We start from the raw sequence: 22,745 nt of genomic DNA on the forward strand, positions 1-22,745 counted from the left end.
GGCTAAGGTGAGGGCTAGGATGTGGGGCTGGGGCCTTCCCAGCATCCCTTCATCCTGGGCTTCATGCCAGGCAGTTGAATGAATCGAAGCTTTAAAGTCTGCCAGGAAAACCTTTCAAAGGGCTTCTGGGGGTAGGGAAGAGAGGTTGGGGCGCTCAGCACTGCCCACCCCCCATCCTGTTCCTCAGAGCTGTTGGCTCCCAGGGAGAGGGGCTGGGAGCAAGCTCTCCCCATCACCCACTGCTGCCTAAGCCAATGTTTAGGGAGGTGTCCAGACAGTGGGGACAGGGCTTGTCCTGCCACCTCCCTGGGGACGGAGGGAGAAGTGCTAAGGTTCAGAGGGGTTTTGGGGCCATTGTCCTCTCAGCCTACCAACCAGGCTTAAAATGCCAGTGGGAGTCCCTTGGCTTGCCCTGAGGATCCCAACTGACTATGAAACCACCAGCCTCTGGGGCCTCAAAACCACCTTTTTTCTTTCTGAAGAATGCCATCACTCCTAGGAAACCCAGAACCACCTCTTTCAGAGACCTTTAACTTCACCATCTTTCCCCACCAGGCCCTTGGCAAACCAGAGCTCTTGTAACGTATTCCCTCTCCTGTATACAGTCACCTTGAAGCTCCTTTTCTGACCAGCATCCAGCACCACTTAACTCTCGCATTTCCCTAGATTGTGTCCCTACTTTGTTTCATTTCCACTGTACTCCAGGAAGCAGATCCATTCTGGCTCTGCTGACCCCTTTGTGAACTGATAAGTTTTCTAAATTATTCCATAATTTAGGTTACTGGCCTGAGAACTATGAGACCTGGGTTTTCAGGCCAGCTCTTCTATGAGCTGTGTGACTTTTAATGAGTCCCTAACCTCTCTGGTCCCACCTGCTCACTTCCCTCTGGTGTGTTGAATCATCTACCCATCTAGTCAGCAGATATTCACTGGTGCCTTACTCTCTGCTCACCACTGTTTAAGCCCTGGGGCACATAGCAGACATGTCCTGCCCTCAAACTCAGAGAGCCCAAGCCCTGCCCAATCAAGGTATAGAATAATTTAGAAAACTTAATCTCCCTAATTTCAGGAACTCAGGATCTCCAAAATCTATGAGACCCACAAAAAGTTCTCTGAGGAAAATTATGGCTATAGCCATAAAAGCTTTCATTATGTTTTTCTAAAGGAGCTTAGCATGCTTCCTAAAACCTAAAAATACACATTATTGAAACAAAGCAAACTTGGTTGAAAGGATAAATCCAAAAGCAAGGGCTTAAAAAAAATTCAAGCACTTGATGGGAAAAGAAGAGCAAGGACCAAATATTATTTAAACTGTCTTGGGCCATAAGAGAAGACTGAAATTGCTAATTTGTATCAAATAATTGTGGTTTCATTAATATTAAAACCTGATAAAGATACTGAAAAACTAGAAGTCAATTACATAGATGCAGTATCTCAAAATAGTACCAGAAATACATTGATGAATCAAAAGGATATTAACACTATAGCCAAATAGGGTTTATTCCAGGAGCACAAAGTTCATTTAGTAGAGAATCTATCAACATAATTCATTACATTAACAAATTAAGGAAGAGAAATATGATCATATCAACAGATGCTGAAAGGAATTTGATTAAATTTCAGCAGCCATTCTTTTAAAGAAACTTAATTAAAACAGTAATGGAATACCAATAAGTATCCTAATGGTTAAACACTAAGGTAATTTCAATTAGAATCAAGAACTAAACAAGGATGCCTACTAATGATGGTTTTAGAGCATTCAAGAGGATAAACACTGGTTAAAATATCTACATTTTAGATCATGATGTGCCTAAAGACTTGACATAATAGAGATCTGATGGAATTAAGATAATTTAGTAGGGTAAATTAATAATAGAGAAACATTTTTACCTTATAACAAAAGGACTGAGAAATGAAAAACTAGATTCCATTCAAAATAAAAGCAATAAAATATTTGGGAATAAGTTTAATAAGAGTGGCACACACAAAAAAATGGCACAGGACCTACATGAAGAAACCTATAAAACCTTAGTTAAGGACATAAAACCAAGCTCCAAACAAAAGGAAAGATACCATGTTCTTACGTGGGAAAACTTAATGTCCTAAAGAAAGTCAGTTCTCCTAAAATAAAGATATAAGGCAATTCCAGTTAAAATCCAAACAAGTGTTGCTTCTGTATGTTCCCAACAATAGCCAATAATTGTTTTAAAAAGAATGGGGGGGAAGACTTACTTGCTTTGTTAGATGTCAAAAAAAAAAAAAAAAACACTATAAAATTACTGGAATAGGTCAATATGGCTTGGTATATGGAGTGGTAGACAAGCCAGGACCAGCAAGTAGTGAATCCAGAAGTAGATCTCAGATAATTTCACATGGCCAAAGTTGGCATTTCAATTCAATGTGAATAAATTATGAATTTTTTAAAAGTAAAGTGAAGCTGACACAACCGGAAAAATAAAATTGGACTCCTAATTTACACCACACAAAAATATACTGGATGAGTTAAAGTGAATGTAAAACAAATTAAAATCTGAAAAATAGTATACTCTAGTGACTAGAAACACAGAAACTACAAAGGAACAACTAAGCATATTGACTCTGAAAACCCAACACACTTTAACAGTAAAAGAAACCACAAATTTAAGAGGCAAACAATCGTTTGGGAATTTTACAGTGCAGGAAACAGTTTACAGCTGTCACTGAGCTTTAAGAAATTAACCGAACAGCCCAACAGGAAAAATCGACAGCTGTTTAAAAACAATGAATTAGAGCTCTACCAGATGAAGTAGTGATACAAACTTATTGAGTGAAGAAAGTGAGATGCAGAAAACTGTATATAATAACTCAATTTTGGTATAGCAATGACCAAAACCCAGTGATCTATGTGTGTGTACTATGCATCCATGATAAAATTGTGTATATATGTATGCATATGTAATAAAGCTGTTTTTCAGGGCAAATACTAAGACCAACTTATTGCAAACAAAGTAAGCCCCAAGAAAATAAAAATTAGCTATAAATTCATCCCATATACCACAAGAAACGTATGGAACCATCCATCCCTTTTTCTATGCTTATGTACTTTTTACACAAAATTAAGATCACGTGGTTGATATTTTGAGATCTATGTCTCTTCTAGTCATTTAAGCCTCTAAGAAACCTTCCCTTGGAAGCCCCCAACAAAAAGTGGTTGACCACTGAATTTTGTCCTCACCAGCTTCCCTTCCTTGAAGCACATTTAGATCTACCTGGTATGGCAATTTCTCATGTGTTCCTCACTTCTGTTAAAATGGAGAACTCTTTGAAGGCAGGAACTCTGCCTCTTTCATAAGTGTCCTCAGTTCCTAGAATGCACATAGTAGGCACTTTATAAGTATAGCTGTACAAAGAGATATAGATTTCCTGTCTCTTGTATTGCCTGATCAAGATAGTATAGGTGAAGGAGTAATCTAAGAGGTAGGTGCCAAGACACTGAACAGCAGAAGTCAAACTGGAGAGCAGCGCCCCAAAGCCTGGGTAACTTCGGATCACCCAAATCTACCCTCCACCCCTTTTCCAGAGAACTTCCAAATGCTCAGAAAGGAACCACCCGCACACAGGGCTCTGTGTATGATATATATTTATATATATAATTGCTCTCATTTTATTGTACTTTATCTTTTTTTACAGTAGATCTGACACAGGCATTAAATAACTGCAGAGAGAGACCACTGGGTTGAGGGGAGTGCAGGAAAACATGGGGTCCCAAACAGAAGAAACTCAGATCCAGAAAGAAAAAAAAGGGAAGGGTCCATCTGTGGGTGAGATGTGGCAGCAGCAGCATCAAAAAAGAAAAGGGAGATTAGAGAGGTGAGGAAGTGAAGGGCCCTGGAAGAAAAAGTTAAAACGCCTCTAACTCAAGAATACAGGTGGTCCCTCTTACAATTCTATGGGCACTGGGGGTTTGTTTAAAAATGCAAAGGGGTCTGAAGGAGACAGAGCCTAGATTGAGGGGGTATTTGCAACTTTCAGGCTGACATGCAGAGAAAAGGAAAGGAATTAGTGATTAGTTGATAAATTGCTAAGAGAAGCCAGTGAGAGGATGGTGGGGCAGATCTGGGCCCGGGAAGGAGGTGGAATAGTCCCATAGCCCGCTGACGTTTCCAAGGTGGCCACTGGGGACCGATCCAAAATGACTGCCCCTCCCCCAGGGCTCCTGGGAAGTGGAACTTGAAGGATATTCTGGGAAAATGGACAGGGGGAAGGGAGCCATAGGCAAAAACAAAGTGGATATTCAGCTTAGGTCAACCCTGCCTCAGGAGTGCCTATATGGATGATAGGACAGACCAGGAAGAGAATTTTCAAGAAGAACCAACATGGACTTCTCTTTCAGACCTTTACTCACAGCTCACTCAGTCACCATAGGATGAGAAGCAGAATGTGCCAGGAAAAAGGAAAAAGCCCACAGAGCCACCTGTCCTAAGGAGAGAATAGGGATGGAGAGGAAGCGGGGAAAGACCTCCCAGAGGAGCCAGATAAGTCAAAAGCCACCAAGACAGTGACTGTAGATGAGGGAGAAAGTGTGGGAAATGGAAAAAGGTGACAGTGGCTGTGCTTAGAAATGGAGGCATGGAGTGTCACATTCCTGTCTGGAAGCTAAGGGGTAAAATCAGGGCGGCAGAGAGAGGGAGAGAAGAGAGGAGGTGGGTGGGCATTTTCTATAGCTCTCAGGATAGGAGGGTAGCTGTGGGGACACCCCCACTCACAGCTAAACCAGAACCAGAATGGCTACTTTGTGACCCTGTTGGGATCCCATCTCCCTGTCTGACTGAGCTAGGGTCAGGAAAAGATGGTGGGAAATGTGTGAAGGCAGGGAATTACAAATGGACATCAGACTGGGTTCAGAAGTAAGGGAAAAGGGCATGACAGGTTCAGAAATTCATGGCTCTGTTATAAAAAATACCTTTGGGGTGGGTGAGGGAGGGATCAGGCAGGGTCAGGGACATTCCAGAAGCATCCATAGGAAAGAGGTGGGGACAGCAAGAAGGGGCCTCAGGTTTTGTTGATGCGGAGTTTGAAGGCCACACGGCCAGCGAACTTGTCTCGCTCATCGTCTGTGGCGATGTTGGCAGCATTGATGCGGCATTCCACGTTCACCTCTACGTTGGGGGTCACATTCAGGAACTTCACAGCCACCAGGGGCTGTGTGTAGTTCACCTGAGCCAGAGGAAGAGAGTTAGGGTCCAGGCCCATGGAAACGTGGCCTCCTCCCCAAGGACCCTCCCCTGGAGGAGCCATCACCCTGGGGCCTCCCATAGGACTTACATGGAACTTTTTGCCATAGTAGGGGAAGTACATGAGGTCGATGTTGCCATTGGCAGGGAACATAACAAAACTGCCCAGATTCTCAGCATCTTCATCTCGCTGTGAGGGCACAGGAAAGTAGAGGGTAGAGGTAGGGATGGCAGGAACCCGGAAGCTCACCAGACTGTGCTTTGTTCTTTCGCCCCAGATGATTCCATCTCAAATCAGTTTCCCTTGAGCCACGAGTCTGTGTGTGTCTTTGTGTGTGTGTAGGAGGGGATGTTCTGTCTCTCTCATCAGACCAGGAAGTCCAGAAGGATACTAAAGATACTGAAGCCTCCTACTCCACTCCCACCTCAAGTTCTTACCCCATCCTCAGGAATCAGTTTCTGGAGCAGAGCCCAGAGAGAATAGATACATGAGTAAGGGCTCAATAGGAAGCAAGGAGGGGTGGGAGTGAGGAAAGGGCTGGCAGGAAATTTCTAGAGAGGGCAGAGATGGAAGGAGTGGGGTTCCAAGTACATAACTTAGTGATGGCAAATGGTGCTAACAGATCAGCAGCTACCAGATACCTAAAAAGAACTGAGGGGCAGGCGAGATATGGAAGGGAGAGCAGAAGACATGGTTATCAGGGAATAGAGAAGGTAGAAGGGTTAAGGAGAGAAGCCAGAGGCCAGAGCTTGGGTGGAGTCAGGGAGGGGGTTGTCTAGCCACACGAGTAGGCTTCTGCATCATAGAGAGAAGCAAGAGGGTTGGGAGCCCCTTGAAGTTTGATCCATACTGGAGCCCAATCTTACCCCCTCGTCCCTATAGTGATGGGGCCTCTGGGAGCAAAGGAAATCGGGAGAGATCAGTGAATTATGTGGAAATCGTGGTAGACAAACAGGTGGGCAGGTGGATAAGAGCCCAAAAACTCACCTTCCCCACACAGGTAACATTCATGCTCTGGTTTGCTCCTGCGTAGAAGTTGATGACCTGGCATGGTGAGAGTTAGAGAAAGATCTTGTTAGATACATAAGTATCCAGCCTTCCAGCCACGATCTCAGCCTCCCATGGCACCATCTCTCTCTTAGTCTCTCAGTCACTCAAACATTCAAAAATCTGTTTAATGACCGTGAGCCCCAGTGAAAGGAAGAAACTGCCAGCAGATGGTGGCCCCAGCTCCCTCCTCCATTCTCCCTGGGGACCAAGGTCATGGGTACCCGGTTCATCTTGATGAAGACACAGGGCTGCCCAGTGCTGTAACCATAGTGGGTGGGGTCCCGGATGCCGGAGCAGTCGCCCAGCTGGGTCCGGTTGAACTGGCAGGCACGTTTCGGGTAGTTTAGGACTCCGTTATCTGGCTGTTCATAATAGCGCCCAGGGCGGCAGACATCATTCTTTTGGGCTTGGACGGAGTCATTGTAAGCTAAGGAGGTGGGGGAGAGAGAGCACGGGCCTGATACTCTGCTTCCAGGGTCCCCAGTGCCCTGCCCGAGGTCCTGCACAAACCATATCACCAACCCCACACTCACGCTCCAAGAACTTGTTGAGCTTCTGCACATGCTGGTCCCAACTTTCAGTGTCACTGACGTTGACAATGACATCAAGGTTTTCAGTCTTGGGACGAATCATCAAGCCTACAGCCAGACAAGGGCAGGAGTGGGGGGTGTATAAAATGAGGGACCTCACACAGAGGGAAGAAGACATATAGGAAACACCAGGGTGAGGGGTGGGGTGAAAGTCTGAGACCCTCTTCATGGGAGGAAGATCTGCGCCACCTCCCCAGAAAACACAGCTCTCAGCTGTGAGAAATGGGCAGGAGGCAGACTTCGAGAACTTCCCAGCACGTGGTGATGGGATCCTCAGAACCACACCTCCAAGAATAACAGTTCTTCTCAGCCTGTGAGTTCCTTTTGGAGGCTTGAAGGTGCAAGAGCAGTTCGAGTGGCTGGTAAGGGAGCCTAGTCACTCACCCGGTGTGGCCAGTCTGTCCTGGTACTTGGGCGTATGGTCAGAGACAGTTTGCAGCATCACCCACATGGTGAGTGTGAACATGGCCGTGAGGAAGCCATAGAAGACGAGGTAGAAGAGGAGGATAAAGGCTAGGGAGGAGGAAAAAGGGTCAGCAGGTTCCAAGTCCCCTGCCATGACCTCACCTATCCCCACACACCCCTCTCCCACTCAGAAGTTCTGCTCTAGGACGGTTTACAGAGCCTCAGTAACATCTTAGGGCCTTCGCTAGGGGGCAAAATGAGACAAGCTGGAAACAAGAAGTTGTGACTGGCTTCCAGCCATGACTCCCAGCCCCCTCCTGGTCCTAGAGCACAGTGAAGCCTGACCTTGTGGAGGCCACAAGAGACCTAAACTCTCGTTGCTGGGACAACCCCAAGTATAGGCCACAGTTCTTTTGCCTCAAAGTACATTTCCAACTTCTCAACTATTCATGGCCTTGAAAAAGCACATCTGTTACTGCTGTATTGGTACTCACGCTTAACTGTCCAGCACAATGACTTTTTAAGTTGGCACTGGCCACCATTCACACCAAACTCTCATCCCATCCCTCAGAGCATGGACCCTCACATTCAAATAGCAAAATCTCTTGGTGCCCTGCAGAAGCCAAACTTTGAATGCAGCTCCTGCCTAGCTACAAAATCTCTGAGACAGGCTGTCTAGAACCTTCAACAGTCACCCCACTCCCAACTCACACACAGCACCCAGGGCTGAAGTGGGAAGTAAAGGCAGAATCTCCCACAGCCTTCCTAGCAGAGGGCAGGTCCTTGGTGGATGTGACACATCACTGTCACTTCTCAGCCTAGTGTGAGTACCTGCTATTTCCACCAGCGGGGACCCCCAGTCCTTCCATCTCAGAAGACACTTCACCCACGAAGCCTCCTCAGATTTTCCCAAGTACTCATGGACCTCTATAATCACAGGGGCTGGACTTCAAGTTCCCTAAGGGCAAGGACTGCATTGGACCCACCTCAGGGGTCCCAGGTGTGTGAGCTGATGGGGTCAGCCTACAGTCAGCGTGGATGAACTGTAAATTGTGTCGCACAGTGTCCCCTGTGCTTAGACTTCCCAGCTTGACATACTCTTTTGGAAGAATTCCACACATCACTTGCACCCATGGCCATCACCAGACTCTCAACCAGGCATAACTCCCTCCACAAACCCTGAATCCTGCCACTCCAACCCCAGAAACACTGAGCTGGATGATGCAGACATCTCACCACTAGTGACCACTCCTCCCTCCGCCTGCGACATCTGAGCCAAACATCCAGCCTCAAAAACCTCACAGTGCCACCCCTCCCCAACAGCCCCCCATCCACAGAGCAACCACAGAAGCCTCCAAACGCTTGGCACTGAGATAGACGACTTACTTCCGCTGTGAAGAACCCCTCCTCCAACACACACCCCCACCTCAACAAGACCCGCCCCCTCATGAAGGTTCCCAGGGTCTAGGGGGTGGGCATGAGCTAAAAATAGACGGGCTTGGCTAGCCACTGAGTGCAGGAGGGAGGGAAGGAGCGCTCTTCTGGGGAAGGAGGGCGACCATGTGGAGCAGACCAGTTCCCGGAGAACCAGCGCAGGCGCCGCGGCACGGACACGCGCGCAGAACCCGCGATCCCAGACACGAAGGGGCTCCGCGGGGGGCAGGAAGGCGGCAATGACCTACTTTCTCCGCCTCCGCAGCAGCCAGTCAGGGAGATTAGACCGGCGATTTGGTCCCCTCCCAACCCAGAGAGCACTGCAGGGAGGTCCAACGCCGAGAACCCGGGAAGGGAGCAGGGGCAGCGCGGGCGGGACCTTCTGGCCCCAGGGCTTCGCCCAGCGAACCCCTACCCCCTCCCCTACGGCGACCAGCCCCGCGTACCCCAGCTGGTCCCTGTGCGGCCCATGAACTGGTGCGTCCTCGGGTTCCACACGAACTCCTTCCACTCCTCAACCACCTGCCCGCAGCTCTTCTTCTCTTTCTGGGTGACCATCTTGGCGGCGGGAGATGAGTCCCGCGTGCGGCGGGGGGCAACGGAGAAGCTGGGGTGCGGCGCGCTGAAGCACCCCCCCCCCACGCACCGGAACACGTTAGGAGCAAAGGCAGCGGGGGAGAGGGAGACCCCCTTTAGATATGCAGCTACTGCAAATTCCGAGGTGCACGGCCACGCGCTGCAGGTTGTAGCAGTGCGGCGTGGGATGCAACGATCCTAGGCCCCCCCAACTGCGATGAAAAGGGGATTGTCAGAGCAGGGGAGGGTAAAAAGGGGAAGGGGTGCGAATGCAGCTTCAGCCTCCCAACCTCCTAGAAACAAAACGAAAAAGGATGCAAAAATAGACGGCTGTCAAACCCGAGCGAAATGCAGAAAAAATCGGGGTGCAAAGAGGCAGGGAGAGGTGGGGGAGGGGGCTGCCCCGAAATCCGAGATGCAAAGAAGCTGTGGAGAGGGGTCGGGTGACCGCTGAAGGCTCTTCCGCGAAGCAGAGACCGCCACACCAGTGGTGGCTCGGCCGCGGGTGTTGCGTGGAGACGCGCAGTTGGGGGACAGCCAGGGATGGAGGGGTCCCCCAGCCGCAGACTCCGCTCCTCAGCAGTGCGGGACCCGCGGTCCCGGCGCGCGGTCTTTATACTCAGAGGCTCTGGGGGTGCCCGCCCCCTTCTTGCCCCCAGAAGCCCCGCCTTCTCGCCGCCGGCCCGGGGGACCTCATACATATGCAAATATGGAGAGAAGACTTGGGTCCGCCCCCTGCCGCCTCTTCAAAACTAGGAGGGCTCTCCAATACCCCAACCCCAGGGACTGGACTGGATCCGGGTGGGTAGAGGGAATAGAGAGTGGATCTGGGCAGAGTACAGGAAAAGATAACCCCAGAGACACATAGAGACAGGGGGAAGCAGATACATGCTGAAATGGACCCCCCCCCCCCCCCCCCCCCCCCCCCCCCCCCCCCGGGCAGAGAGCTAGAAAGAAATTAAGATCCAGCAGACAAGGCCGAATGTGAAAGAAATAGAGGAGCCAGAGACCAAGAAAAACAGAAGAGACCAGCCAGGGTGCTAGACAGGCGGGATGAAAGCTGGAACAGGCTACATAGACATGGATAGAAGCTACCACAGAAGGGAAATTCCCCTTGTGGGAGGTGCTACCAGTCCCCCAATACCTCCTTTTCTAGTCCCACAGCCCCTTCTTCTACCATCTGTTTCTCTCCAAGCCTAGGGACTTCCTGGTTTTCCCACCATATTTCTCAGTGAAGCTCTCCCAACACCACATTGCCAGCCCTCACCATTGCCTGACACTTCAGCCCTGGAGCCAGGTCTGCTTAGGTGTTCTGTCTCCTCCCACCCCCATGTCCACCCCCCTCCTCATTTGCCCATTTGGGTCAACAAACATTAATTGAGCACCTACTAGAGACCTTGTGCAACTCTAATCCTCAAGATATCCACAATCTAGTTGGGGGGGGTTCAAGAGCCTCTAATGATCTCATGTTAAGAACCATTATCTATCTCTTTTCGTCTCCAAATCTTGTTTTTCTCCGCAAATATTTTGCTATGCGGAGGTTTTTATTCTCCTTTCAATTCTCATCCTAAATCGTTGGCATTAGTCCTCAACAACTCCCAGTTGACTATCACCCTCCCCCTCAAACTCTCTCCCTCCAGTCCAGGGCCAGCCTTCATGGACTTGGGATCTGCTCAGTCAAAAAAGGTCCATGCTCAAAATGGCCTTGTGCTTGGTTTAGTGCTCTGCTGTCACCATCTTGAAATTCTTCATAATTTTGTCTTTGAACTTATGCTTTGTAAGTGAAGTCCAATGAGACAATGGAGCATGTGTGTGAGCAGAGGAGATATGCACAATAGACAATTTGTGATGCTCCATGAGCACCATGCATGGGAGCTCAGCGAGACTCCAAGTGAGTACAAGGTAAGTGTACATGAATAAATGGAGGTACCGACAGCTGAGAGGCCAAACGTTCCATTCAAAGCAGAATTTGCTTTGAAAACAGAAAGAAGGCAATGGCTTTCTAGGAGACATGGACGATTGAGGCATCTTATCATATCCTTCTTCCTCAGTTGTTATGTCCCTGATTTAGCCAACCACTTCTGCTGGCAATGATAATATAGAAGGAAAGAGAAAGGTAGGGCAACCCATAATTCCTTTTCCTTTCAGTCCTTCCATACTCATCAATAAACTGAAGGTAGACAAATGTTAATTTTTCTTTATGTAGAACATTAAATAGCAGATTAAAAACACCATGAGCAGTTGAGAAAAGAACTGGAAGTAAGGAAAACATCTTATATGTTAGTACCTTGAACAGCACTTTTTTCCTGCTTTTTGAACAAGGTATCCCTCATTTTCATTTTGCAGTAGGTCCTGAAAATTATGCAGCTGGCCCTGCTTCAGCCCCTTCTGTCACAGACTCTGGATTAATTTTCTCAAAACACAGTTTTAATTAGGCCACTCCTCAGCTCAAAGGTCTTCAGTGGCTTCTTGTTACCCTGCAGGATGGATCCTGATTCCTCAGGGTATTCCAGTCTAGATCCTCCTTTCCCACTAGGACCCAACTAGTCCTCTGCTAGAGCTGAGCCGGCCACTCCTGGGACAAGCTGTCCTTACTCCTGACTTCACACCTTTGTCCATTTCATTTCCTCATCCGGGAAGACTGCCCACACTTCAGAGCCCACCCCCAACTGCCGTTCATTTATTTAATGCATATCTAATGAGCATTTGCTTAGAGCCAGATGCTGTTTGGTGCCTGTGCTCCTGGGCCTCCCATCCCAATAAACAATAAAAACAAGCAAACAAATAAAATAATATTATGTAGAAAAATAAAACGGTGATGTGCCAGGGAGTGCCTAGCTGGTCAGGAATGGCCTTACTGAGAAGATGAGTTTTTTGTTTTGTTTAGTTTTTTTATAAATTTTATTGGGGAATGTTGGAGAACAGTGTGTTTCTCCAGGGCCCATCAGCTCCAAGTTGTTGTCTTTCAATCTAGTTGTGGAGGGTTCAGCTCACTGGCCCATGTGGGAATCCAATCGGCAACCCTGTTGTTCAGAGCTCATGCTCTAACCAACTGAGCCATCCGGCAGCCCCCAAGATGAGTTTTTTTTAATGCTTTTTTTTTTTTTTCCTCCTTCTTCTGCCTCACCTCCTCCCTTCCACTCTGGTTCAAGCCATTGTTTCTCAGTCTAGTTGTGTAGGACACAGCTCCCTGGCCCATGCTGGTATTATGAGCCTTGCGCTCCCCCCGGCAGAGGCAGTCGGTCGCTGGTCATCGGTCAGCCGCTCACTGCAGCTCTCGCCGGCTGCCGGCTGCTCACGCTGGCTGCCGGCCACTCACACTGGCCACCGGCTGCTCATGGCAGCACACAGTAGCCCACGGCAGCTCACAGCAGCCCACGGCTTCTCACGCTGGCTGCCTCTCTCATTTCCAGAGTCAGTCATGAAATCTGTGTCCCTTGATCCTTCTCCCCCCGAAATCCACAAAATCCCAGGGACTTGGCTATCTGGGTTCCCAACAACATGGGTCTTTGCAGAAACAGGAACAAGGAAAGAAAATAATTCTGAAACACAGACATGGGGGTGGGGAAATGGGAGTTATTATTTAATGGGTGCAGGGCTTCAGTCTTTTGAAATGAAGAGTTCTGGGAATGGATGGATGGTTGCACAACACTGTGAATATGCTTAATGCCACTGAACCATACAGTTAAAAATGGTTAGGATCGTAAATTTTATGTTATGTGTATTTTACCACAATTTAGAAAAATAAATGAAAGGGAAAGAAAAACAGATGTTTCTCTGCTGACCAGATCAAAGCTCCAACTCCTCAGCAGGACATACAAGGCCTCTGACCAAGCAGCCTAGGAAGCATCCCTAGTCTGCTCTCCTTCCATCTCAGCCTGCCCCTGGTTCAGCCACATCACACACCCTTCTTCATCTTTTATGAGCCTACAGGCTCAGACTTATATTTCAAGAAATATACACAAGGTTAGTGATATCAACAAGAGCAAAATCTCTCATCTATTGAGGACTTTCTCTATGTCAGGCACTGTAGTGGGCATCTGACCCACATGGTAGCATTAAAGCCTCACAGCAAGCCTATGAGTAGGGTAACTTCCCTATTTTGCAGATTTAAGGAGGTTTAGTCATTTGTTCAAGTTCACACTTCCAAAAACTTACCTTTTCGATGATGCTTAGTGGAATTTGCAACAGGGTTCCCTGGCACTTCTTAAAGATTTCTATTAAAGCATTTTACGTGTCTATCTCTCCCAAGACCCTGGTTCTCCAGGGCCAGGGACCTAACTGTATTCATCTCTGGAGTCCCTGCAGACTACCTAACACAGTGTTTGCCATACTGTCAGCAGCCAATAAACATTAGTTGAAAAAAAGAAAGAGAGGAAGAGAGAGATAGAAAGAGAGAGAGAAGGAACGGGGTGAAAAGAGGGAGGGAAGGAGAGGAAGAGAGAGGCAGCGGAGAGGGTGGACTAAGTGGGTAGACCAGGCCTGGAGACTGCAGGGTATGATGCCAAGCTCCGGAAAAGTTTGTAGGGGTGTGGGAGAAGCAGAGGACACTGGGCAGGCATTGTAGGTGCCCTTGGTGGGGGCCTGGCAGAGTCTGTGTCAAAGCAAAGTCATTCTTAATGAAAGAGTGTAGACAGCTCTGGTTGGTAATCAGGAATCTTGGAATCTAGGGCAGGCTGGAGAAAGAGAGGTTGGGGGCATGGTGTCCTGGACGGGGTGGGGTGGAGGGAGGAGAGAAAAGCCAGTCCCTGGGAGATTCCTCAAGGACAGAGAGTCAGGAAGTTGCCTCTCAGAACAATTCCTTTGGTAGGGACTCAGTTGTGCCCAGACGCTTTAACCTCTCTACCCACTGGCTCACACTGGAGGGCCCCACAGGACTAGTTTCTTTTCATTATTCAGGTCTTTGCTCAAGTGACACTGCCTCAGAGAAGTCTTCCTTAATCACCCAGCTAATGTTGCCCCCCCCATCCTCTATTATATTGCTGGATTTTATTCCCTTTATAGAGCTAACCACTATCTGAAATAATCTTGCTTATTTATTTCTCTTGTTATGGGCTGCCTGGCCACCCCCAGCCCTGTATTGTGAGATTCATAAGAGCAGAAATGAATCTGGGCTCCCTGGCCATGCTGAGGACTCTTCTACAAAAGAATGAGACTACAAGAACAATGATGGCAGCACCTGTAGACCCTGCAAACTCAAGATTAGGAGGGACGGGAAGATTTGTGTCTCCTACCGTAGAGACTCTCCTGGAGCCTCCTTCCCCCCGGGGTGGGGGGTGGGGGGGGTCATTTATGCCCTAGCTCATCCCTGCAGAAGGGGACAGCAGGTCCAATGAGTGACTCACCCTGTGGCCTGGGTTACTGCTAGGAAGATCCTTGTGAGACGCTGGAAGCCGGGTACAGTGGGCTCTCCATGGGGTCTGGAGATGGGGAATGGGTGAAGAGTTCTTGAGAGGGAGGACTGAAAGATAGGTACTGAGGGTTGGAGTCCCAGGGCTCCCTAGGGTGTTGGGAGCTTTGAGCTAGGACGCAAGGATTCCTAAGATGGCTGAAGACTGGGAGCTGGGAGCTAGGGGCTGGGGTCTTGGCCATGAGGGTTTCCCAGGGAGCTGGGGGCTGAGGCAGGAGGATGGCCCTGAGAGGGGCTGAGGCACCAGAGATCTGGGGCCTGAGTCAACATATTCTTTGATGGCAGAGATAGTCCTAAATCTGTCTTTTTCCCAGCTGTGACCAGCACAAGCCAGTTCTTGTTTAATTGAGTAGAATGGAGCAAGGGCGGGAGAGTAGGAGAGAAAGAGGTGGCTTTTCCCCTCTATTCTCCTCCTTTTTTCTTTCTCCCTGCTGCCTCCACCCCTTTTCCCAGAACCCCTGCCCCCACCTCTCTATGACCCTCTCACGCCCCCTGCTGCTCCTTCCTTGGACAGAGCAGTGGCCAGTCTAAAAGACAACAGAATCTTTTCCCTTTCCTGCTGACTCCTTAGAACCAGCTTCAGAGGGAGGAAGCTAAAGTCCCAAAGGGAAGGGAGTAGATGTTGGGGAAGGAGGTGGGCTCCCGGCAACCAGAAAGTGACCTATATCTGGTGCGTGTGTGTCTGTGGGTGCTGTTGCTGGTATCTCAGGCTGAGTAGTCACTGCTTCCTCAGGAAGCTTTTTTTGACACCGGGTCTAGGTTAAGCTCCTGGTCTCCAAGCTTTCTCAACTCCCTGACTGCTCCTTTACAGCATTATCAGAGTTTCTAATTATTCACTTATTTGTTAGTCTTTGATGAATGCCTGCCTCCCCCAGGGGACTGTAAGCACCAAGAGAGCAGAAAGCAGGGTTGTTTTTGCTCATCAACACAACCCAGGCTCAGCACTGTGACTGGTACGCTGCCAATGTACAGTAAATATTTGTTGAATAAATAAATGAGTGACCTTCAAAAGGGGTTCTTTGGTGGGAATTTAATGGGTGGTGCCAGTGCCATTGCCTGAGCTCTGGGGACAGCTGTGAGTCCAGATGTCCTGGCTTCTGCTCAGGGCCCGGTCCATGTCTAGTCTCTGGTCTTGTGCCCAAAGGCTGTCCAAGCAAAAGGAGGCAGAAGAGGTCTCTCCTAGAGGGAGGCGGCATGGAGAAGGCACGGCATTAGGGCATTAGGGTGGTTTGGATCCAGAGGCTCCTCCCCTCTGCCCCTCGTCTCCAAAACTAAATTTTTTAAAGCATTTCCTCCCACTGTCCCCACCCTCTCTCCTCCTGTGGCCTTTCTCCTGCCCTCCCAGAGATTTCCAACGGTGTGCTGAGGAACTTGAACATCAGGCTCTCTTACCTGGCAAAGCCCCCAGGAAAAGACGCCCTTGCGGGTGGACCCAGAGATTGAGGAGGGAGCCCAGGCCCACAGGAGGCAAAGCAAGGATCTCCTTCTTCGGCCCCTGGCTCAAGACCACGCTGGACACAGCCAGCTTCAGCTGAAGAGGGAGTCCCAAGACCAGGGACAGATCGAGCCCTGGCCCAGACCCAGAAGACAGCACCACCTTCTGCAGAGTGTGTGGGACAGGGTAAGTGGGGGAGGAAAGAATGAAACACAGCTATTCCTTGTGGCACACCCCTACCTGCCTTAATTCTGCCTCTTAGCACACCTTCTATCTACTGGCCATTCTCACCTTCTAAATCCTGCCTCAGTTCTCCCGGCTTGACCTTCTATAAAGCCACATACACCCCAAGTAAACATACACTCTAAATAAATAGTTGTTTGCTTGCTGTGGACAGCTTCAAGATGTGTCCCCGGCCTCCTACCCCCATCCCTAAGCCTTCCTAATATTGACATTTTTGAGTCCCCTTTTCCCCACTGCTTCCAGGTGCCACTGAATATAGGCAATGTCCCCTCTTACTTGATTTTGGAGACGGAGGCTGAGCCAAGAAGGGTTTTCTGGGGTCCCAAGGGCAAGAAGGTGGCCAGAGCCTGCTGCCAGCTGGATTTCCAGTTCCAGAGAGAAGGCCCAGGGCTCTGCATGAGGCTGGGGAATGTCTGGCGGGGGGAGGGAGATGATCCTCCTGAGGCCTCAAAGCTGGGGATTCATGGAGGGAAGGATGGAAGGAGATGGAGGAAGGCAGACACAGAGTTGGCCATGGAAGGGGAAAAATAGCCTTTACCTTGGAGACTGAACTCTGCATGAGTCCCTGGAGGAAAGAATATCCCAGGTTGGGACTCTATAGCACAGCTTCTGAGGCTAGTGCGGGCAGACACTGAGGTCTGGGCCTGTTGGTCCAGCCAGTTATCCTGGCGCAGGCAGGCATCTAGGGCAGGGACCAGCTGGAGCCGGTGGGGAGAAGGGAAGATGCAGGGATGTTGGGAGTGGGGCATGTGAGCCCAGTCCCAGCCTCCCCACCCTCAGTTTATTCCCCCTGAGACACAAGCATTTGGCCTGTCCCATGTACCTTTCATTCCATCCCCTTTCCTCAAAAGTGTGGACATAGACCCCCATGGCCACCCAGCCAGCAATGTTTTACCAGCTTTGGTCAGGGTTCCCGCCCGTGATGCAGTTACCGGCAACCGGAGGCTGGAGACTGGGAACAGTAGCCCCCCTATTGCAATCCTCATGATGGGCTGGGTTTTTTTGACCAGAGTCCCAGAGACCTGTCTCAGGCGCAGCACCTCCTCCCCATCTACCCTCAGCAGCACTGAGTCCCCAACGATTTTCACTTCTACCTGCAGGAAGGAGGAGACAAGCAGAATCAGAGACCCCTGGGGCCTGCCTCCCCCACTTCCTTCAGAGGCAGCCAAGTATAACAGAAAGAACATGCACTTCAAGAGTCAGCTAGCATCTTTGGCTCACTTACGACTTGACACTTATACACTGAGCCTCAGAATTCCCCTTTGAAAAAATGGAGACAAGAATTGCAATTTCATGGGGGTTTTGTGCAGATTAAATGAGATGACAATGATAACAGGATGCCCAATAACTTGACTCTCTTCCCTTTCCTCAGAATAGCTCAAGACACCCCACCCCTCAGGATCAGATCTGGCTTACCTGATGCCACCTCCCATCATCCAGCCGGGGTCCAGCACCCACTGTAAGCTGGGCCCAGGGATTGTGCAGTTGGATCTCAGGCCTGCCATCTCGAAGTCCCAGCACAAACCAGTCATCCTTTGGGTTGGTATCACCATAAAAAATCACTCCCTCTGGATCCCAGGTTCGAAACTCAAAGGAGGAGGAGGTTCTAGAAGGACATAGAAGGAAAGACTGTGTATGGGGTGTGCCCTTTGAGGGAAAATATGGGATTTGGGAAGGTGGAGTTAAGGAGAAAAAGGAGGACAGGGAGACAGGGAAGAACAACTGATGGAGACAGCGTAGTATCAGAGGATTGGGTCAAGGGACTATATCAACCCCATACTTTGTGATCTTGGTGAGGTTAAAGGTCATGATGGAGACAGGCTCTTGTCCTGGGCCATTGCTGAGGTGCATAGCAGGAGGGTCCTGGATTCTCTATCAGAGAGAGATAATAAACAAGCTGGAATAAGGAAATGCCAGAGACAGACAGGGAGAGGCACTGCTATAAGGCCAGAGGAGAAAAGAAAGGAAGAGGGTAGAGCCAAAGTATAGCTCATTTAAACACATACATGGGCTGAGTACCCTGTCCCTTTCCTGCACCTGGGTGGAGGGAATCTGTCTCAGGGCCTGTCCTTGGTGGCTGTGAGGTGGCAGCAGCAGCAGCAGCAGTAGCAACAGCAGCCAACATGCTATAGCCAGAGGGCCTCTGTACTCCATAATCAGCTGAGGTCCTCACTGTGGCTCAAACAATTCTGGGAAGAATGTGAGAGCAGGCAGCCTTGTGCATGCTGGGTGGAAGGTTAAAGGTTGCCCTGGGGGAAGAAGGAGGGCAGGGGCATTGACCCTACCACCCCTCTGTGGGGACAAATAGGTGAGGGACAGAGTTCCTCTACTACCCTCCCCTACTGCCAAGAAAGTCTATGAGCTGGGAAAGGACACCTCATTCCCCTCTCCCCCTCTAGAGCTTAACCTGGGTCCTCCAAGTCTTCTGCCCACCTGGGGAGGCTGCCTGGACAGGCCTGAAGTGTAGAAAGGATCCTGGGCTCCTCAAGTAGCATCCCTGTCAGGACTAGAGCTGAGACATGGAATCCCAAATATCTGGCTGGGTGACTGTGGGCAAGTCACTCCACTGTTGTGTGTTAAGAGTCCTTGTCTGGGGGCTGGACCGGTGGCTCAGGCAATTGGAGCTCCCTTCTCCTAACACTGAAGGCTGCCAGTTCGATTCTCACATGGTCCAGTGGGCTCTCAACCACAAGGTTGCTGGTTTGACTCGACTCCCACAAGGGATGGTGGGCTGCGCCCCCTGCAACTAACAACGGCAACTGGACCTGGAGCTGAACTGTGCCCTCCGCAACTAAGATTGAAAGGACAACAACTGGACTTGAAAAAATCCTGGAAGTACACAGTTCCCCAATAAAGTCCTGTTCCCCTTCCCCAATTAAAAAAAAGAAAGAGTCCTTCTCTGTAAAATGTGAAAAATAATACCTACTTTATGCGGTTACTGTGAATGAGGATTGAAATAATGCAAACACAGTGCATGGTATCTGCTGAGCACCTCCCTCAGTGTTTTCCCAGGCCTCTTTGTCTTGCCTCATAGGAAGGTATTGTCTCTGAGTGTGATTTAGTGGATACTAACAAGAGAGCCGCCACCCACTCCCAATTATCTTTTCTTACCCATTTATTGCAAAGCCTAACCATCTACCAATAGAAATTCATCACCCTCTCCCTGACGCATTTTAAAATACAAATGTCCCCAGAAAAGCAACACTTTGAGCCACTCAAGAGCAGTGTAGGAACAGCTTTCAGAGCTGAGGGGTCTTAGGGCTCGCCTAGGGTCTGCGTGTGCTTGAACAGGCTAGTGAGAGTGAAGGGTAGAGCAGATAATCACTACACACGTCAGTTAAAGGACGGGAAGGTGACTTTTGAGACGTGGGGTTTCTCTGATGCAGGCTGAGACACCCGACAAGAGCGAGGAAGCCTCTGCAGCTAGGCCTTGACCCCTGCCCAGGCGCCCAGTCACGAGACCTCGCCTAGGTGGGTAGGGCTAGAGGGCGGGGACGTGCCTATTCTGCAAGCTGATTGGCTGGCGGGTGGGCGCCAGCAAGGGCAGAATTTAGGGGCTACCAGGCAATGAGCACTGCCTCGCCCCGCCCACCCCTCGGTCCCGCGGTAACCGCAAGTGGGCTTCTGCTTCCCAGCCCGCAGCCCCCACCATCGCCGCGCTTCCCCAACTTTCCGTGATCCGAGTTTGTAGGCCTTTTAAAAAGGGTCCCAGTTGCCCTTCTCCGGTTCCTGCAGAACAGAGTGGGGATCTTGGACCTCGGTCCCAGACGGTGGGGATCGGGATGGTTTCCGTGCGGATCCGAGAGGCCGAGGAGGGAGACTGTGGAACTATCCTGAGGCTGATTCGGGTGAAGTCTGAGGGCGGGGAAACCAGGGTCGCAGAATAGGTCAGAGAGGCGCGGCTGGAGAGGGCGAGGAGGAGGCCGAATGTGGGGGGCCGGCGGCGAGAGCAGGGGAGGATCGCGCCCTGAGATCCTGCTCTAGGACCTGCATTAATCTGGCCTCTGTCCCCACGCCATAGGAACTAGCTGACTACGAGAAACTCTCGGATCAGGTGAAGATCAGTGAAGAAGGTGGGAGCCCAGCGCCTGGGTCCTGACGGAGGCTGGGGAGGAAGTGAGGGGTGGATTCCCCAAGCAGTAGCTCCGGGTTGGGCACACACCCAGGCCCTCTTTCTCTCTTTGTCACTACTCGGATCTCTGCAGCCCTGAGGGCAGATGGTTTCGGAGAGAATCCTTTCTATCACTGTTTGGTAGCTGAGATTCTTCCTGTTCCCGGAGAGCCACAGGGTAAGAACACCCCCACGTCCGCCTCTCCTGTCAGCCTTAGAGGTCTCTCCCCAAGGCACCCAGCCACGTGAACCCTCTTTTCTCTCTGTTTTTCAGGGCCCTGTGTGGTGGGCTACGGGCTATACTACTTCATCTACAGCACATGGAAGGGACGCAACATTTATCTGGAAGACATATACGTGAAGCCAGAATACCGGGGTACAGGGCAGAGGCTGAGGCTGGGGGGGGGAGAAAAGCAACCCATAGACCTGAAAACCATCTAATCCCAGCCTATGGCCTTTTTTGGTCCCCTTCAACTCACACAATCCCTTTTTTTGTCTTTTTCTCCCCACATCAGGTCAAGGAATTGGTTCCAAAATAATCAAAAAGGTGGCTGAGGTGAGGGGGGGCAGGATGGGGCTACAAGCCAGCCCTGGAAAGGCAAAGGCGTATGGGAGGCACCCAGTTTGAATAGAGGGTGAGAAAGCCTTTTCCTTTCTGACTCCAGGAAAGTGAGTGATATCTTTTCCCACAGGTGGCCCTGGATAAGGGTTGCTCCCAGTTCCGCCTGGCAGTCCTGGACTGGAACAAGAGGGCCATGAACTTGTATAAGGCCTTAGGAGCCCAAGATCTGACTGAAGCTGAGGGCTGGCACTCCTTTCGCTTTGAAGGAGAGGCGATGAGGGAGTTGGCAGGAAAGTGACCATCCGTTGAGGATTTCACTGTATTTGAGCTTCTCCTTCCCCACCAGCCCAAGCACTTCTCAGAGACTGTCTCAGATGACAAAGGCCTCCCTGAAAGAAGGAGAGTTGGAGGTGAATATTCCTGAAATACATGAAGAGCAAAATTGAGGGAGAGGTCTTCCAACTGCCTTATTGAGGGTGAAAAATAAATGAGAATTACTATGTCCTGATGTGGTATCGAGTAGAAGAGTTGATGACTTGATGTGCTTCAGCCCCTTTATGACCCTTCCCCACTGTTCTGGTCAGTGGATGTTGCTCCTGGGGGGAAAGGTGGGCCCAAGATGACTTTCACCATTAGTGGGCCAGAGTCTTGGCTTTGGCCTGTGGAATATAGAGAAAAGAATAGCAAGGAGTCAGGCGTGGCACGTGAGGCTTGTTGATAACTTGAGACCTAGACAAAGGCCTCTAAGGCTTGGATGAGCTGTGCAGGATCCGAGACTCAGGCAGGCCCACCAATTCAACAGAGGGAGCAGGCTGCCACCTGGTGGCAACATTTTGAGGGCCCTGGGAAGGACCACTTGCCCCAACTTTTTGAAAAACAGCTCAGCTAGCTAGTGCTTTCTTTTTTAAAAGTCACAAAGCCTTTGTTTTCAGTTCAGCAAAACCAAATCAAACCTTTAGGACCACATGGAGACAAGGAGGGGAACAGGCTCATTTCCCACTTTCCTAACATTTTATTACTCAGGTAATGCAGATTTCTTGTAGAACAATTGGAGTGTACATATAAAATAAAAATAGAAGCCATAGCCTGACTTACATAAGTATATTAACCCTTTGGTATCAATTCTTGAGATTTTTTTCAATGTACATATATACATATAATTAGTTAAGTGTGTAGGGATTTATGAGACCATACTCCTTTGCAACCTGTTTTTCTCATTTAATATATTAGAAGCATTTTCCTTCCCATGCCATTAAACATACATCTGTCATCACTTTCAATAGTGGCATATTATTCCCTTTGTCGATGAGCCATTTGTTAAACGATCATAATTTAAACACTGAAAGGGGACAAGCAGGCAACATAAATGTGTAAATTGTAAGAAACAGGATCTATGAAAGTCTAGAGAGTTGAAGATCCATATTAAAACAATAACAACAACAAAAAAAAGATTCAGCCAAACAGAACACTTCAGGGTCCCAAGTTTTCTAGACTAATGCCAAATTTTGGCCCTTAAAACTTGTTTGCTGAAGATGGGCTTTTAGGACAATCTTTTTTTGTTTTTTTTTCCTCCCCTGAGAATTCCTTAATTACAACTCAGAGAAATGTTTACAGGGCTGGCTAGGTGGCTCAGGCGTTTAGAGCTCCATGCTCCTAACTCCGAAGGCTGCCGGTTCGATTTCCACATGGGCCAGTGGGCTCTCAACCACAAGGTT

At 49.5% G+C, this 22,745-nt stretch overlaps 3 protein-coding genes across 7 annotated transcripts; 1 reads left to right on the plus strand and 2 right to left on the minus strand.

The window, feature by feature from the left end:
- Positions 1-3,602: 3,602 nt before the first annotated feature.
- On the minus strand, positions 3,603-9,858 carry ATP1B2 (ATPase Na+/K+ transporting subunit beta 2). The gene is made up of 7 exons (XM_019745173.3): positions 9,140-9,858; positions 7,239-7,367; positions 6,798-6,902; positions 6,486-6,691; positions 6,202-6,258; positions 5,305-5,403; positions 3,603-5,196 (listed from the first exon to the last, which is right to left on the minus strand). Exons 1-7 carry the CDS (start codon positions 9,249-9,251, stop codon positions 5,032-5,034), a joined length of 873 nt encoding a protein of 290 aa, XP_019600732.1. The 5' UTR covers positions 9,252-9,858; the 3' UTR covers positions 3,603-5,031.
- Positions 9,859-12,569: 2,711 nt separating this feature from the next.
- Positions 12,570-19,720, minus strand: SHBG (sex hormone binding globulin). 4 transcript variants are annotated; one of them, XM_088801941.1, is made up of 10 exons: positions 18,791-19,720; positions 18,395-18,546; positions 18,138-18,229; positions 17,774-17,963; positions 17,290-17,451; positions 16,896-17,055; positions 16,634-16,810; positions 16,072-16,279; positions 15,683-15,858; positions 12,570-12,811 (listed from the first exon to the last, which is right to left on the minus strand). In XM_088801941.1, the coding sequence occupies exons 2-10, from the start codon at positions 18,509-18,511 to the stop codon at positions 12,585-12,587; spliced, it is 1,509 nt and encodes a 502-aa protein (XP_088658067.1). In that variant the 5' UTR covers positions 18,512-18,546; positions 18,791-19,720; the 3' UTR covers positions 12,570-12,584. The 4 variants fall into 4 exon arrangements, with proteins under 4 accessions (XP_088658067.1, XP_074175838.1, XP_019600728.2 ...); XM_074319737.2 differs by lacking the exon at positions 16,896-17,055 and having other exon boundaries at positions 17,253-17,451; XM_019745169.3 differs by lacking the exon at positions 12,570-12,811 and having other exon boundaries at positions 15,695-15,858; positions 16,634-16,770.
- Positions 19,721-19,938: 218 nt separating this feature from the next.
- SAT2 (spermidine/spermine N1-acetyltransferase family member 2) lies at positions 19,939-21,538 on the plus strand. 2 transcript variants are annotated; one of them, XM_019745220.3, is made up of 6 exons: positions 19,939-20,205; positions 20,379-20,430; positions 20,563-20,646; positions 20,743-20,844; positions 20,984-21,024; positions 21,161-21,538. In XM_019745220.3, the coding sequence occupies exons 1-6, from the start codon at positions 20,140-20,142 to the stop codon at positions 21,326-21,328; spliced, it is 513 nt and encodes a 170-aa protein (XP_019600779.1). In that variant the 5' UTR covers positions 19,939-20,139; the 3' UTR covers positions 21,329-21,538. The 2 variants fall into 2 exon arrangements, with proteins under 2 accessions (XP_019600779.1, XP_019600780.1); XM_019745221.3 differs by having other exon boundaries at positions 19,946-20,205; positions 20,984-21,015.
- Positions 21,539-22,745: the final 1,207 nt, after the last annotated feature.

Source organism: Rhinolophus sinicus, chromosome 12 (assembly GCF_057876585.1).
Source record: "Rhinolophus sinicus isolate RSI-liver-muscle chromosome 12, RSI-T2T, whole genome shotgun sequence".
Taxonomy (NCBI): domain Eukaryota; kingdom Metazoa; phylum Chordata; class Mammalia; order Chiroptera; family Rhinolophidae; genus Rhinolophus; species Rhinolophus sinicus.